At 40.6% G+C, this 12,998-nt stretch overlaps 1 protein-coding gene across 10 annotated transcripts in view; it reads right to left on the reverse strand.

Annotated features, from left to right (window-relative positions):
- Window positions 1-12,998, reverse strand: part of PUM1 (pumilio RNA binding family member 1) — a 138,815-nt gene that overhangs the window by 49,208 nt on the left and 76,609 nt on the right. For all 10 annotated transcript variants that reach the window (XM_075553309.1, XM_075553306.1, XM_075553267.1 and 7 more), the window contains one exon: window positions 11,040-11,310. In XM_075553309.1, coding sequence (XP_075409424.1) covers window positions 11,040-11,310 — 271 coding nt within the window. The remainder of the gene's footprint in view (window positions 1-11,039; window positions 11,311-12,998) is intronic.

Genomic DNA, 12,998 nt, shown 5'->3' on the forward strand with positions numbered 1-12,998 from the left:
GAGAGCCGATGGCTCCCTCACTGGAAAACAGTATTACACAATTTAGGCGGGGAAATGGCTGTTCTAAGGTCGGTACAGACAAATAAGGAGGCCTGGTGGTATAAGAACTTAGGGCTGAGTTCCTACTGCTGCAGTCCAACCAACCAGCTGTCCCTCTGGAAAAAGATGCGACTGGTCTGGGCCCATATAGTCTAAGAAACAAACCCTAAGAAGCAGTGCCACTCTATCCTGCAGGATAGAGCCCAGCTCAGCCAGAATCAACTCACTGGCAGTAGGTCTCGGATCTGGGCCACACGAACCACAACAGACTCAGGTTGAGTTCAAAATTTGCTCGAGGCTCTCGGACGTGAGGAGAAATACATCCACATCCACACTACTTCAGGGTTCCTACTGAGAAACACTGCAGCCAGCCATCCTTAGGGAGCTGGACAAATGGGCTGGCTGGACTCCCTGTGCCACCTGACCTTACGCACTCTGCAGGCTTCTTAAGGCAGAAGGAATGGGAATAGGCAGAGTGAAGCACTGTAAAACATCCACCATTTTAATGACTTGACAGACAGCAGGTATTTGACGGAAAGTAGTTACTATACTATTATTACTGCCATTGTTATCAACAGTAACTGCTATTAGCAGAGAAATATAGTTGTTGTGTTTTCCAAGTATGGACAAGGAATGTCTAAACCTGCAGCTAGCAAGTGTGGAAGACCAGCACTCCCACAAACCGTAAACGCACTGCCAAGCCTAGTGTCTGAACAGTTGAAGGCAGTGTGGTCAGACAGTTCCTATCACAGCTCCATCGCATACTTGCCTGTGTGAATTTGGGTATGTAACTTTATTTCTCTGTGCCTCACTGTCCTCTTTCTATGAGACAATAAAGGCATGCCTTATACATGTACTAAAATTAGTACACAGGAAGTGCTTAGGATAATCCATTGCTCTTCCTTCAAGATCCTAAGGGAGAGCGCCCCCAGCCAGACACACAGCCGTTTCTGTCGCTCCTTGCACCCTCTCTCCCTGTAACAGATGAGCCAGCATCAGAAGCAGGTCTGTTCTCATGCAGTGGTGGGCCCCAATGCTCAGGAGCGTCGCAACTAATAGCAGCCTCACACCAAGAGTTTAAGGATGAAAGAAACCCCATTTTTCCATGGCTTCCGTGCACATTATGATCTTTCCACAAAAAGCTATGAAATGTAGGTGGGACAACCACAACAGCATAAGAACATGCCAACAGGCTCTTTGTTTCTAAGATACAGTTCATAGGAGACAGGTTGGGGTTAGAAATCAAAGTACAATTTGTATTAGGTGGCCTTTAATAAGTCCCTTCACTTCAGTGCATCCTAACTATCTGTTAAACAATAGCAGGAGATTTAAGAGGAAATGTTCGTTTAAGGGTGGCATAATGACAAATAAGGGCCGTGATGACACAATGAGTTAAGCAGCGGGCTGTTGGACCACAAAAGCCAGCAGTAGAAATGCCTGAGCGGCTCAATTCTTGGCCAAACCCTACACAGTCATCAGGGAGCAATATCCCACCAGGGAGAGCTGCACATCTAGACTCTACGGCTCAGAGTAGGGGTTCTCAACCTTTCTAACGCGGTGACCCATTCATACACAGCTGCTCCTCACGGTGTGGGGACCTCCCCAACCATGACATGATTTTTGTTGCTACTGTGATGAATCAGGTAACCCCTGTCAAAAGGGTCATTTGGGCCCCAAAGGGGTTTGAGACCTAAAGCACAGCATTCCCCCAAAGACAAAGTTGGTAAGAATTAGGAAAGGAGAATGGACAGGACTGAGAAGTGATACACTGACTGGAAAGCTGATCTGCGGTGTGAATCTTCACCCGATTCACCATTCAGTGGGAAAAAAATCTCTCTCTCTCTCTCTCTCTCTCTCTCTCTCTCTCTCTCTCTCACACACACACACACACACACACACACACACACACACACACACACACACACACACCTGTCCTGCTATAAGCAGGACTCAGAAAATCACTAATGGTACAAATTAAGGTGGATAGGGCAAAAGTCTTCAAAAGAGTATTTATTTTGGAGCCAGTCTCTGTGCATTCCAAGATAACCTGGTACTATTCCGAGAGCAAGCCCTGTCTTTGATTGGGTTATCTGAACAACTGCACGATCAGTTAGAGGTTACGATAATTTTTTATTTAACAGGCACATTCAAACCATGTGGCCAAATTCCAAAATACACTCTCCTGATTTCTTTAGCAGGTAAAAATATTCTACTTCAAAATAAGTTATTTCTATTTGAGGTGGCAATATCACTTGCAAACAATGTGACATTCAACCAAATTATACCTGTTGAAGAAAATTATATAGTACATAGAATTTCAGGAAGGCCAAGAAACAAGAAAAGTGGGGTTCAACTGACCAATTTGCTAACCAGTGAACTCTGCCCTCAATGACTATACACATGACACCTATAGAAAGACTAATCTACTTACTTGTAAGTTTTTTTAAAAATGAAAGAAACTGAGAATATGAACTATGTACATTAAAATGATACATACACAGATAAACCCCTCGGGACCAATAATGAGAGTAGCTATACCAGGAGGGGAAGGGGAAGGTAAGGCATGGGGGAAAAAAGTTATGTTACCAAGGGTTCATGAGGGAGAGAGGGAGGGAGGGGAAGGGGGAAACTGAGCTGATACCAATGGCTCAAGTAGAAAGAAAATGTTTTGAGAATGATGATGTCAACTATGCACAAATGTGCGTGACACAATGGATGTGTGTACAGATTGTGATAAAAGCTGTCAGAGGCCCCCAATAAAATGACTTAAAAAAAACTATACACACACTTGAGCTCATAATAATATCATTGAATCACTACTCCATGTTGGAAAACAATGCATACCAATTACCTCTCCTATCTGGCTTAGGCTGTAAAGAAATTAGTTCCTGCAATATTCACTAAACTGCTTTAATTTGATTAAACTTATAACGATGTAATACTTGTGCTGGTTTCTGCTACATACAAATGCAATACAATAAAATCTAATGATACTTTTCTGAAGTATATTTAGGGAAATATACCAATATGAAAATAAAGAATATTGCTGAGGCCATCATACTACAAAATAGTATGAGCCAATTATGCACACACTTTGCTAACTTCCAAAATCAAGAAGACAGTGAGAAGAATGCTGTACAGAGACATCAATTAGTATTTCAAGCTGTCAAAATGCCTTAAATGGGCTTTTTTAACCTCAGATCTTTGCACACAGACATGAAAAATGGTATCTTTATTTTCATTAAAATTCAGCTATAAATCAGCATGTAATTATTTTGAATACAGGCAACAAAACACATTAATTCTAACAAATGGTACATCTATGGCTTTATCACCAAAAAAAATCATCTATTTTCATGACACCTTTAGTTTTTAATAAACACCTAAAAATGTGTTCATTACAGTAGTCAGTGTACCTACTAATTTCTTGTATACAATAGGAAAGCAAGTATATCATAAAGTTTGTGTTCTAGTATTTTCATACTATTTTAGGTAATTGTTTCCCATTGTAAGTCTGCTTTTACTCTGCATGTAAAAATATTCATCTGAAAAACCGTCTGCTAGCTGTGGAGACATTCATGGCACACAAAAAGATGAGGAATCCTAACTGAAAATAAACTTAGGATTAAAGTCAGATGATTTCAAGTTTTCAAATATTTAAAGCTGGTGTGGTGGGCGGTCCTCGACTGGCTGGCTGTGTGGTAGAGTGCAGAGAAGGGTAAGGAAAGAAGTGAGGCACTCAAGGCCACGGTGACCTGCAATCAATTGCCAAACACACTTTCTTTCCTCATTCTTCTCTGTAATCTACGCCACGAAGAGTGTAGGCCACACCACACTAATCACCTACTACTTCCAGAAACATGAGGGGGCTTTAAAAGATTCGTGGACAAGTTCCATTTTCCACAAACATTGTGCAGCAACCCCTTCCCCATCATATACAGTCCATCTGTCCTTGCAACCTTGGCCCTCACTGAGCCCACCACACACACGCTCGAGCGCACGCACACACTTTCTGATAGTACCCTTGACCAACCAATTTAACACATGCAAATGTTCTATGATTTTTTAATGTGCAATTATTTTCATTATGAGGACTAACAGTACCCATGATTTCTGGAGGGCAAAACAAATAGCCATAAAAGTTGACAACTGAATACGGGTTTCAGCATCAACAAGAAACCACCTGGTTGGCATGGAGGCCATTCTGGGTCCTGGCACCCCCACTGTCAGAGTAGACTGAGCAGGTCACCCAGCCTTCCTTCTGTAGCAAAGGCTAGAGAACTCAAAACACCAACCTTTTAGGTTCGTGGTCAAGCACAAACTGTTTCTGCCACTGTGACACCAGGGAATGTCGGCAACAGCTACAACTTTCTCAGCACAAAAAAACTAAACCGTAATTAAGTCACTTCTTAAAAAGGTAGCAAACATAGCCAATAAGACAGATACTATTTCTATGCAGCCTCATTGGGCTCGTTTTTCAATCTAAATTACCACCCAGGCGGGCTGCTTCTAGACTATCTAATGAATACACCCTGCTATTTTCAGGCTTTCGGCTTTATTATTTCCTCCAATGAAATGTTCGTTCTCTTCTTGGTATAAATAAGTCTGCCAAGGCACAACTCAAGGCTCACTTCGTACCAGTAACACCTTAGCTAGAGAACAGGGTACATGCTCAGCACACTGAGCTTCCTCTGTGACGGCCACGGACAGTCTCACTACTTGGCATTGAATACATTCTTAATACTAACTAACTCAATAAATGACAATGACAATTTAAGAGTCACCTAAGAAGGAAAGTCTGCCCTATTCATGAAGGATGTAGTTAACTACAGAGAACACAAGATATGAATAGAAGATTATCGTTCCTATTCCACGTATCCTTTCCTCCACAGGCCACACAGTTTATATGCATACATACAGGGGAGTTCAAAAGATTTGTGAAAAAATTTCATTAGCTTTTAACTTCATTTTTGCCACACACCTTTTTGAAGCCCCTTCCACGTATACACAAAACTAGGTATCAAAAGATAGGGGTATATTTTTCTCATGAGGGGGCCTCATGGCTTTTGATCAGATGACACGAAGGCCCTGGCCCTAAAAGAATAAGTATCCAGGAGGTACATTTGCTACACATAAGACAGGCATGGTTATTTAATGAGGCACAGCTAGCCTGCCAGCTCTAAATGACCAGGATATTAAAATACACACCAGGCAAAAATCTAAAACAAAATACTACTGAACAGAATCCAACAGTATACTAAAAGTCATATATCATGACCAAATGGGATTTATTCCAGGAATCCAGTGTTTCTATAAACAAGCAATAAGAAATCTAAAAAAATAATAATAATAAATTAGGGAAACAATTCCACTTACAATAGCATCTAAAGCAGTGTTTCCCAAAATGCACAATACCACCCAGGGGTTGTGATAGAACAAGGGGAGGGGGCACTGTAGCAACAATAATCTAACCAGAGTTGTGAAGGACTTATACAATGAAAATGACTTTTTTTAAATGCTGAAAAAGATTAAGACATAAATGGAAATATGTCCCATGTCCATGGATTGAAAAAAACATTAACGATGTCAATGCTATGCAAAGTGATCTACAGTTTCAAAGCAACCCCAATCAAAATTCCAAGCAATTTTCTCAGATATAAAAAAGCCAACCCAACTTTATATGGAACAGCAAGAAACCTTGAAGTAAAATGACGCTGAAAGAAAAGAACAAAGTACAACTCATTTTCTCATTTTAAAAAATATTATGCCGCTACAGTAATAAAAAGAACCTGATACTCACTTAACAACAGACACATAAAATAATAAAATAGGAATTGAGAGTCCAGAATTAAAATACACGCTCTCAAATGATTTATAATAAGGGTGCTAAGTCCAGTCAAAGGAGAAGCATGAGTCTCTGGGATAAATTATGCATGAAAATTAGATTTCCACATGCAGAAAATGACTCCTTCCTGACCTCACATCCACACAAAGCAAGTTCTAATACATTATGGATTAAGCATACAAACGAAACCAAATGTGCTCACAAGAAAACTCAGGGACAATACTGTCAGGCCTCACTTTCAACAATGGACTAATATAAAAACAAAAGTCAAATTAAATGAGGGCTCATAAATAAAAAAATTCTCTATTCATCAAAAGACTTCCAAATGTGAAAGACCAACCAGAAAGTATTGTTGGAAACAAGACAGCTAACAAAAATCTACAAGTTAAAATATATATAAAACTTACAAGAAAAACCATGTCATCATAAATTAGTCAAATGACATGAAAAGGTATTTTACTGAAAAGGACATTCAAGTGACGCACAAAGATGGTGCCAGTCACTGGTTGTCCTAGGAAAGCAAACCAAAACCAGAGTGGGCTGCGAGCTCCTCCCACAGAGTGACAAACGGAATGAGGCAGCGGGGAACCCTTTCACATTGTTGGGGGGAATGTTAAATGGTGGAAGCCTTTATGGGAAACTGTGTGGCGGTTTCATTAAAAAAAAAAAAACTTTTAACTAGAAATGCCGTACGGCCCAGCAATTCCACCCCCAAAGACCAGAATACAGACTCAAAAAGATGCCAATGTTCATTACAGCAAATTCAAATTACCCAAAAATTGGTGGGTGGGGAGGATTAAATGTTGATCAAAATATGAATGGATTAACAAATAGAAGGGATTAAAAAAGTTCTTAGGGAAATTCCACTTTTTTACCCCATTGACTTTTAATTCTATTTTTGTACGAACATTGTTAGGGCCCCTGGTATACTGGAAGACTCTTGATCCAGTAGCAAAAATGAAGTCTGCTGCAGTATGGAGCGTGAAAATATTAATGTTGAACAAAATAATCCAAACCCAAAAGACAAATACTTTATAACCACGGTTACGTAAAAACACACAAAAAGGCAAACGTAGAGAGCCAAGTTTCTGAGCGGTCACCAAATACAAAGGGAAGCGAGAGGTTCTGGGAACGGAACTGTTTTCATTGCTGTCAATAGGGCGCACTTGGAAAAGACTGGCCAAAGGTGTGAGACAGGGTGACTTATAGCAACCACCTCACCAAAAAGGAAACGATGGTGGCTGTTAAGGCTGTGGATTTGAAGATTGAGGGCCGTGGTTTCATGGGAAATCCGTTGGTTGGCCTAATAATAACGTATTCAGTGTTGTTTTTCTACTTCCTAGTTCATTGTGTAGTGCCTGGATCTTAATAACTTGCAAGTGGCCACACAAAGTACAATTGCTCTCTGTTCACCTGCAGTCACAGAAGAAAGAGTCAAGAATTGGAGGGCAAAAAATGTGGGGCTGGTTGATAACTTCATTTGGCAGAACACGAGAACTAGATGGTGCTCAGCTGTCTTTCCTGAATCCTGATTTCAAAAGTCCCATAGGTGAATCCTTATCCACAGGGATAAAAAGCAAAGCAGAATGTCCAATTTTTCTAAGGACTCTATAGACTTTCTGGAGTAAACCCCTTTAAGCACTGCCTTTAAGCCTTAAGCAAATCATAACCCCTGAAGTCAAACAATTTAGGGAAAAAGTCAGGCACACTGGTGGTGTGGTGCGTTAGGAGGTGGGGTCAGCAGCGTGATACCATCAGCCACTCCAGTGAGGAAAAGATGAGGCTGTCTGCTCCCATAAAGATTTACAACCTCAGGAACACAGAGGCAGCTCTCCTCTGCCTTCCACGGTCATGTGAGTTGCAATCAACTGATGACACTTTGTTAGTTTGTTTTGTTGAGTAAAAAACTCTGCTGTGAGCATCTCAAGAACTATCCATGGGGATAAAATTGGCAAAGCTGAGTCAGACACTTCAGAGGCATCAATGTTCGTGGACGAGGAACCTCCCAGAAAAAAGGGTTTGCACACAACTTGAATATAATTAAAGTCTGTATATGGAATGTGTAAGCATTTTGAAAAATTGGCAGTGTTTTGCTGTGTATTTTCTGAGCAACAATAAAAAAACAACATTTGGGGAGAGGGGAGTAGGAACCATGCTAGGCCTCAAAAAGTGGTCGCCAGAGCATTGGAGAAGGCTGGTGTCAATCTCTACATTTGTGAAGTATGTCAGATGCATTGCACACGCTGAGACATTATAATCAAGAAAGGGCATGCTTCCTTAAAAGTCTGGCCTCCTAAACGTGATTCTGAGGACACAGAGAGGTAGGCTCCAATCTGCGTCCTCAAGAAGCAGAGCCTAGCAAGTATAGTAATTCAGTGGAGTGCAAAGGAAGCATGCATAAAACTTTTTAAAATCTTGTGATAGGCAACACATGGTAGTGGCATTGAATTTTTAAGAATAAAGGAGGATGGAAACTGGTAGAAATGGAAAAATAAAATGTAGGGAAAAGCTAAAGGGTAAGCAATATTGTATAAAAATAAGAACAAAGCACCCACTTCCAGTAGAAAATGTTTCCTTCCTTCTTAATGAAGTCTAGCTCCATGGACGAGCCGCTAATGAGGTTTAGGTCAACGATTGCCAGACAAGCTATTGCAGATACCAGTACTAAACTGCAAAAACGATTTACTTAGAAAAACTACAATTATGCTCACATAAAATAACCACATAATGTAACATTAGTATATCTGAGGAACCATCCCCTACGTCACTGCAACCAAAACGTGTAGGAAGCCAAGAACCCAACCCAACAAACGTCTATAAACTATTCCCAACAACTGTAGAGGTGGGGGTGGGGTAAAGGCACACATGAACACTGGGTGATGCAGTTGATGTAACCATACTAACTGTTTTGGCACACACTAAAGTGCGTTTCTGCTCAAGCCCTAATAATTTTAAGCCTTCAAAAAAATAAAATGGAAATTAAGTATATAAAAATTAAATTAAAATCAACTATTTTAAAAAATCAAAACTGAATCTCAGTTCTGATTACAGTATAAAGAACAGTTAAACAAAAGATAATCAAAAGGTTAGGGATCCAGAAATAAGCTCTTCAATAAAAAGCAAAGAGGAGCAGGTCCAAATGGGAACAAAAATTTAGAACCGGTAAACAAGCAGCCATATAGTTCGGAAGCAACAAAGCCCACATAGAAGAAGCACACCAGCCTGTGTGATCACAAGGTGTTGAAGGGAGGAGGTATCAAGCATCTAAGAACAAAAAAACCATATCATTGTAAATGAGGGGGCGTGTGGAGTGGGGTCCCAAAGCCCATCTGTAGGCATCTGGACATCCCCCCTTTAGAGAAGGGTCGCATGGAGGAGACAGGCCAATCAGGGTGCAGTGCAGCAACAATGAAACATAACTTTCCTCTAGTTCCTAAATGCTTCCTCCCCACCCACTATCATGATCCCATTTCTACCTTACCAATCTAGATAGACTAGAGGATATACACTGGTACAGATAGGAACTGGAAAAACAGGGAGCCCAGGATGGATATCCCTTCAGGACCAGTGGTGAGAGTGGCAAGTCCAGGAGGGTGGAGCGGGGGGGGGGGGGGGGGGAGGGTAGGGGTGGAAATGGGGAACTGAATACAAGGATCGACATATAACCTCCTCCCTGGAGGATGGACAACAGAAAAGTGGGTGAAGGAAGACATCGGACAGGACAAGATATGACAAAATAATAATTTATAAATTATCAAGGGCTCATGAGGGAGGGAGAGGAAAATGAGCTGATGACAGGGGCTTACGTGGAGAGCAAATGTTTTGAGAATGATGAGGGTAATGAAGGTACAAATGTGCTTTACACAATGGATGTATGTATGAATTGTGGTAAGAGTTGTATGAGCCCCCAATAAAACGATTAAAAAAGAAAAAAAAACAAACTTAGAACCTTATATGGCCAGAGAGTCACACCAGAAGAAAGTAATTCAAATAAAATTCCCAGCCTAGAAGACTCTAGCTAGGAAGAGTCTACATCCAGACACCTCAAATTACAGAAATTATATTAGTATCCTAAGTGCACAAATTGACATCTAAACCTTACGTCAGTTCTGGCTCACTTGAAAACTGCTAATTTGAGGATGCATGGTGAAAAGGGTCACACAGTAAAAGAAAGTTCTCGGTTTTGACAAGTACACACAAAAGAATGCACAGCCTCACAATCACGCACACGCACCGGGGGAGGTGGGGAGCCTGATGGGCGCTGAGGACCTGAACTACAGAGGAACAGATTCACTTTGTGTCATCTCTCGAATCTGTGTTCATTATACATGGGCCCTGAGTAATACATATATTCATCTGTATGAAAAGGCTCTAATACCATAAGCACAATCTCATGAAAGGATTCTTCTTGTAAACTTCCAAAATTAAGGAATATCAGAAACCCATGGCCTACAAAACTGCTTCTAATACCAGGCAAAAATGTAATAATGACCAAGCTCTGGAAATCCTGCCCCTTTTTTTATATAATTCAGACATCTGATTTTTCTTTTAAGTATACTGAATAGAAGACTTCACTATGTTTGCACCATGGTCAAACACATATACAAAATGGTCAGAAATTTCTTAATAAAAGCAGAAATTAATTTGTATTTTGAGCTCCTCCCCACCCAATCACACACTAACTCTTTGAAAAGGGGCACATATGTTTATCTGCAGCAGCTCACAATGAAAAGACAGGTTAACAGGGGTGGCCGGACCCTGTACTCCTAGTAATGATAAACAGCTGAGTTTACGATTTAAAAAACAAACAAAAGAATGAACAGCATCACAATCATAATCCTTGTCAGAGAGATTAGGTTAGCATCCACAGTGTTATAAGCAACATCATTCCATCCGCTCTCTGAAGCCTCTCCTGAAAGATAAGTGCCAAAGAGCACGCTTTGGGGGATGTCTCTTGATTGCAACCTCGGGCCAGAAACAAATTTCTTAGGGAAAGACGAGGCAGAAGTCATGTGAATCCTTATTAAAGGTGGGCTAGAGATAACCTAAAACATCCCTCCCTTCCCCTCACTGCCCACTCCCACCCCAATGTAGCCATGTGGATAGTGTGCTGGTTGGAGGGAGAGTAAGGGGGTGACAGAGACACACACAGTACCTGTTGTTGAGAATTGTAGTCAAAAAGTCCCACAGTTGCTGCTGCTGAGTCCACAGGTACCTGCGTGCCTGAATAATCAAACTGAAGAGGCTCCATGCCCACATGCTCCATGGGGTCCAAGGGGACACTCTGGGACTCCATGTTGGAGAAATCCTCCACAGGCTTGGCACCATTGGTGCTGGTCAGCTGGGCTAAGCCCTCAGAACCATTCTGGTTTGGACCCAGAAGATCCACTTCATTAGCAGAGTTCTGGCAATTACCAGGGGTACGGCTAAACAGAAAAAGTAAAGGGCATTAAACCTTATTTTGAGTGGGGAGGGATACTACAGCAACCCAAGTTAAGAACAATGTCCTTGACACAGTTCAGTATCAATAGTACTTAAAAGCATTTCTACAAAACAACCAGAAAACCTCTGGGTGCTTACAGTGCAAACATGCTCTAAAATGACACTTCTGTTGTTTGCCTTCCCACCACAACCCAGTCCCTAGGCAGATATTAAGTGCTGTTTATAATAATCCCTTTAACCAAGAGGGTCTATATTTAGATGGAAAAAATGTTTTTGATGCCAGTGACATCCATGGAATCAAAAATCTCATAATTCAGGTAGAAAAATATCTCCATCTCCCTAAAGCAGTGTCTATCTTTTTAAAAATACAGGGAATAGAAAGAGCAAACTTCTAAGGGAGATTTTCCTATCAGAGAATGACTTTTAAAACCCCTAGGTCTTATCCCCCACCCCCTAAGGTATTATTTTGATACTACTGGCCAACGTTGAAATTGTCTCCACTTGTGAAAAACTAGAAGCTGCAAATAATTTCAAACTTTTCCAACGTAAATTCATTATGTATGATATGCTCCTACTAAGGAACAACTGTAAGATCCAAAAGTAATAGAATATAATTTATCACCTAAGCAAAGATATTCCTAAGATCAAAGGGGACATTACTAATACTTATGCTGGGACACAGGCCTATACAAGGACTAACTCGAGGAAGCGGGCATCACCCAATGTAAAAGGACAGCAGGACTGAAGGATCTTCAGACTGACATAGAATAGTATGTTCTTGTAAGGGGAATGTAGCCTGTTACCACATTCATTCCATGCCCTTCACCCTCGAAAGAAATCCTGCAGTTGATGCAACTTAAAATGCACTGTTATGGAAAAGTGGGTGAAGGGAGACATCAGACAGTGTAAGATATGACAAAATAATAATTTATAAATTATCAAGGGTTCATGAGGAAGGGGAGAGCGGGGAGGGAAGGGGGAAAATGAGCTGATGCCAGGGGCTTATGTGAAGAGCAAATGTTTTGCGAATGGTGAGGGCAACGAATCTACAAATGTGCTTTATACATGGATGTACGCACGCATGGATTGTGATAAGAGTTGTATGAGCCCCTAATAAAATGATTTTTTTAAATGTACTGTTGTGTACATACGAATGCGCATGTACGTTCGCCCCCCCCCCACCTCCCATCCCAGTCAAATCACTATCACCAAACACTGAAGACTGCTTGAGATTCAGGGTGGGAAGGACATTTGTAGAATGTAGGTGGGCTTTAGATAAGGATTTATTATTCTGTGCTTCAAATTTTCTTCCATTACACTTATAAGATATAAAATTAGATTAAAATACTGCACAACTGAAAGTGGTTAACGATAATTCAAATATATTTTAATTTTGTCACCCGTAGATATTAAGACAAAATATGTTTACATGCACACGCAAATGCACATTAGCTTTAGACTAACATTTAAAGTATCCTAAAATTAAACTCTATCTGAAATCCTTAGCAAGGGCTTTTTAAAGATTTCTAAATTTTATATATCATAGCTAAAGATTGCCAATAAAAATAAGTGTCTATAAGCCACATGTGGAAGATACATATACAATATTATTTTAATGCTTTGCAGTACCAGAGGATAAGACTCACAAACTATGATGAGGAGGGATTTGTTT

The sequence above is a fragment of the Tenrec ecaudatus genome, chromosome 1, assembly GCF_050624435.1.
Source record: "Tenrec ecaudatus isolate mTenEca1 chromosome 1, mTenEca1.hap1, whole genome shotgun sequence".
NCBI lineage: Eukaryota > Metazoa > Chordata > Mammalia > Afrosoricida > Tenrecidae > Tenrec > Tenrec ecaudatus.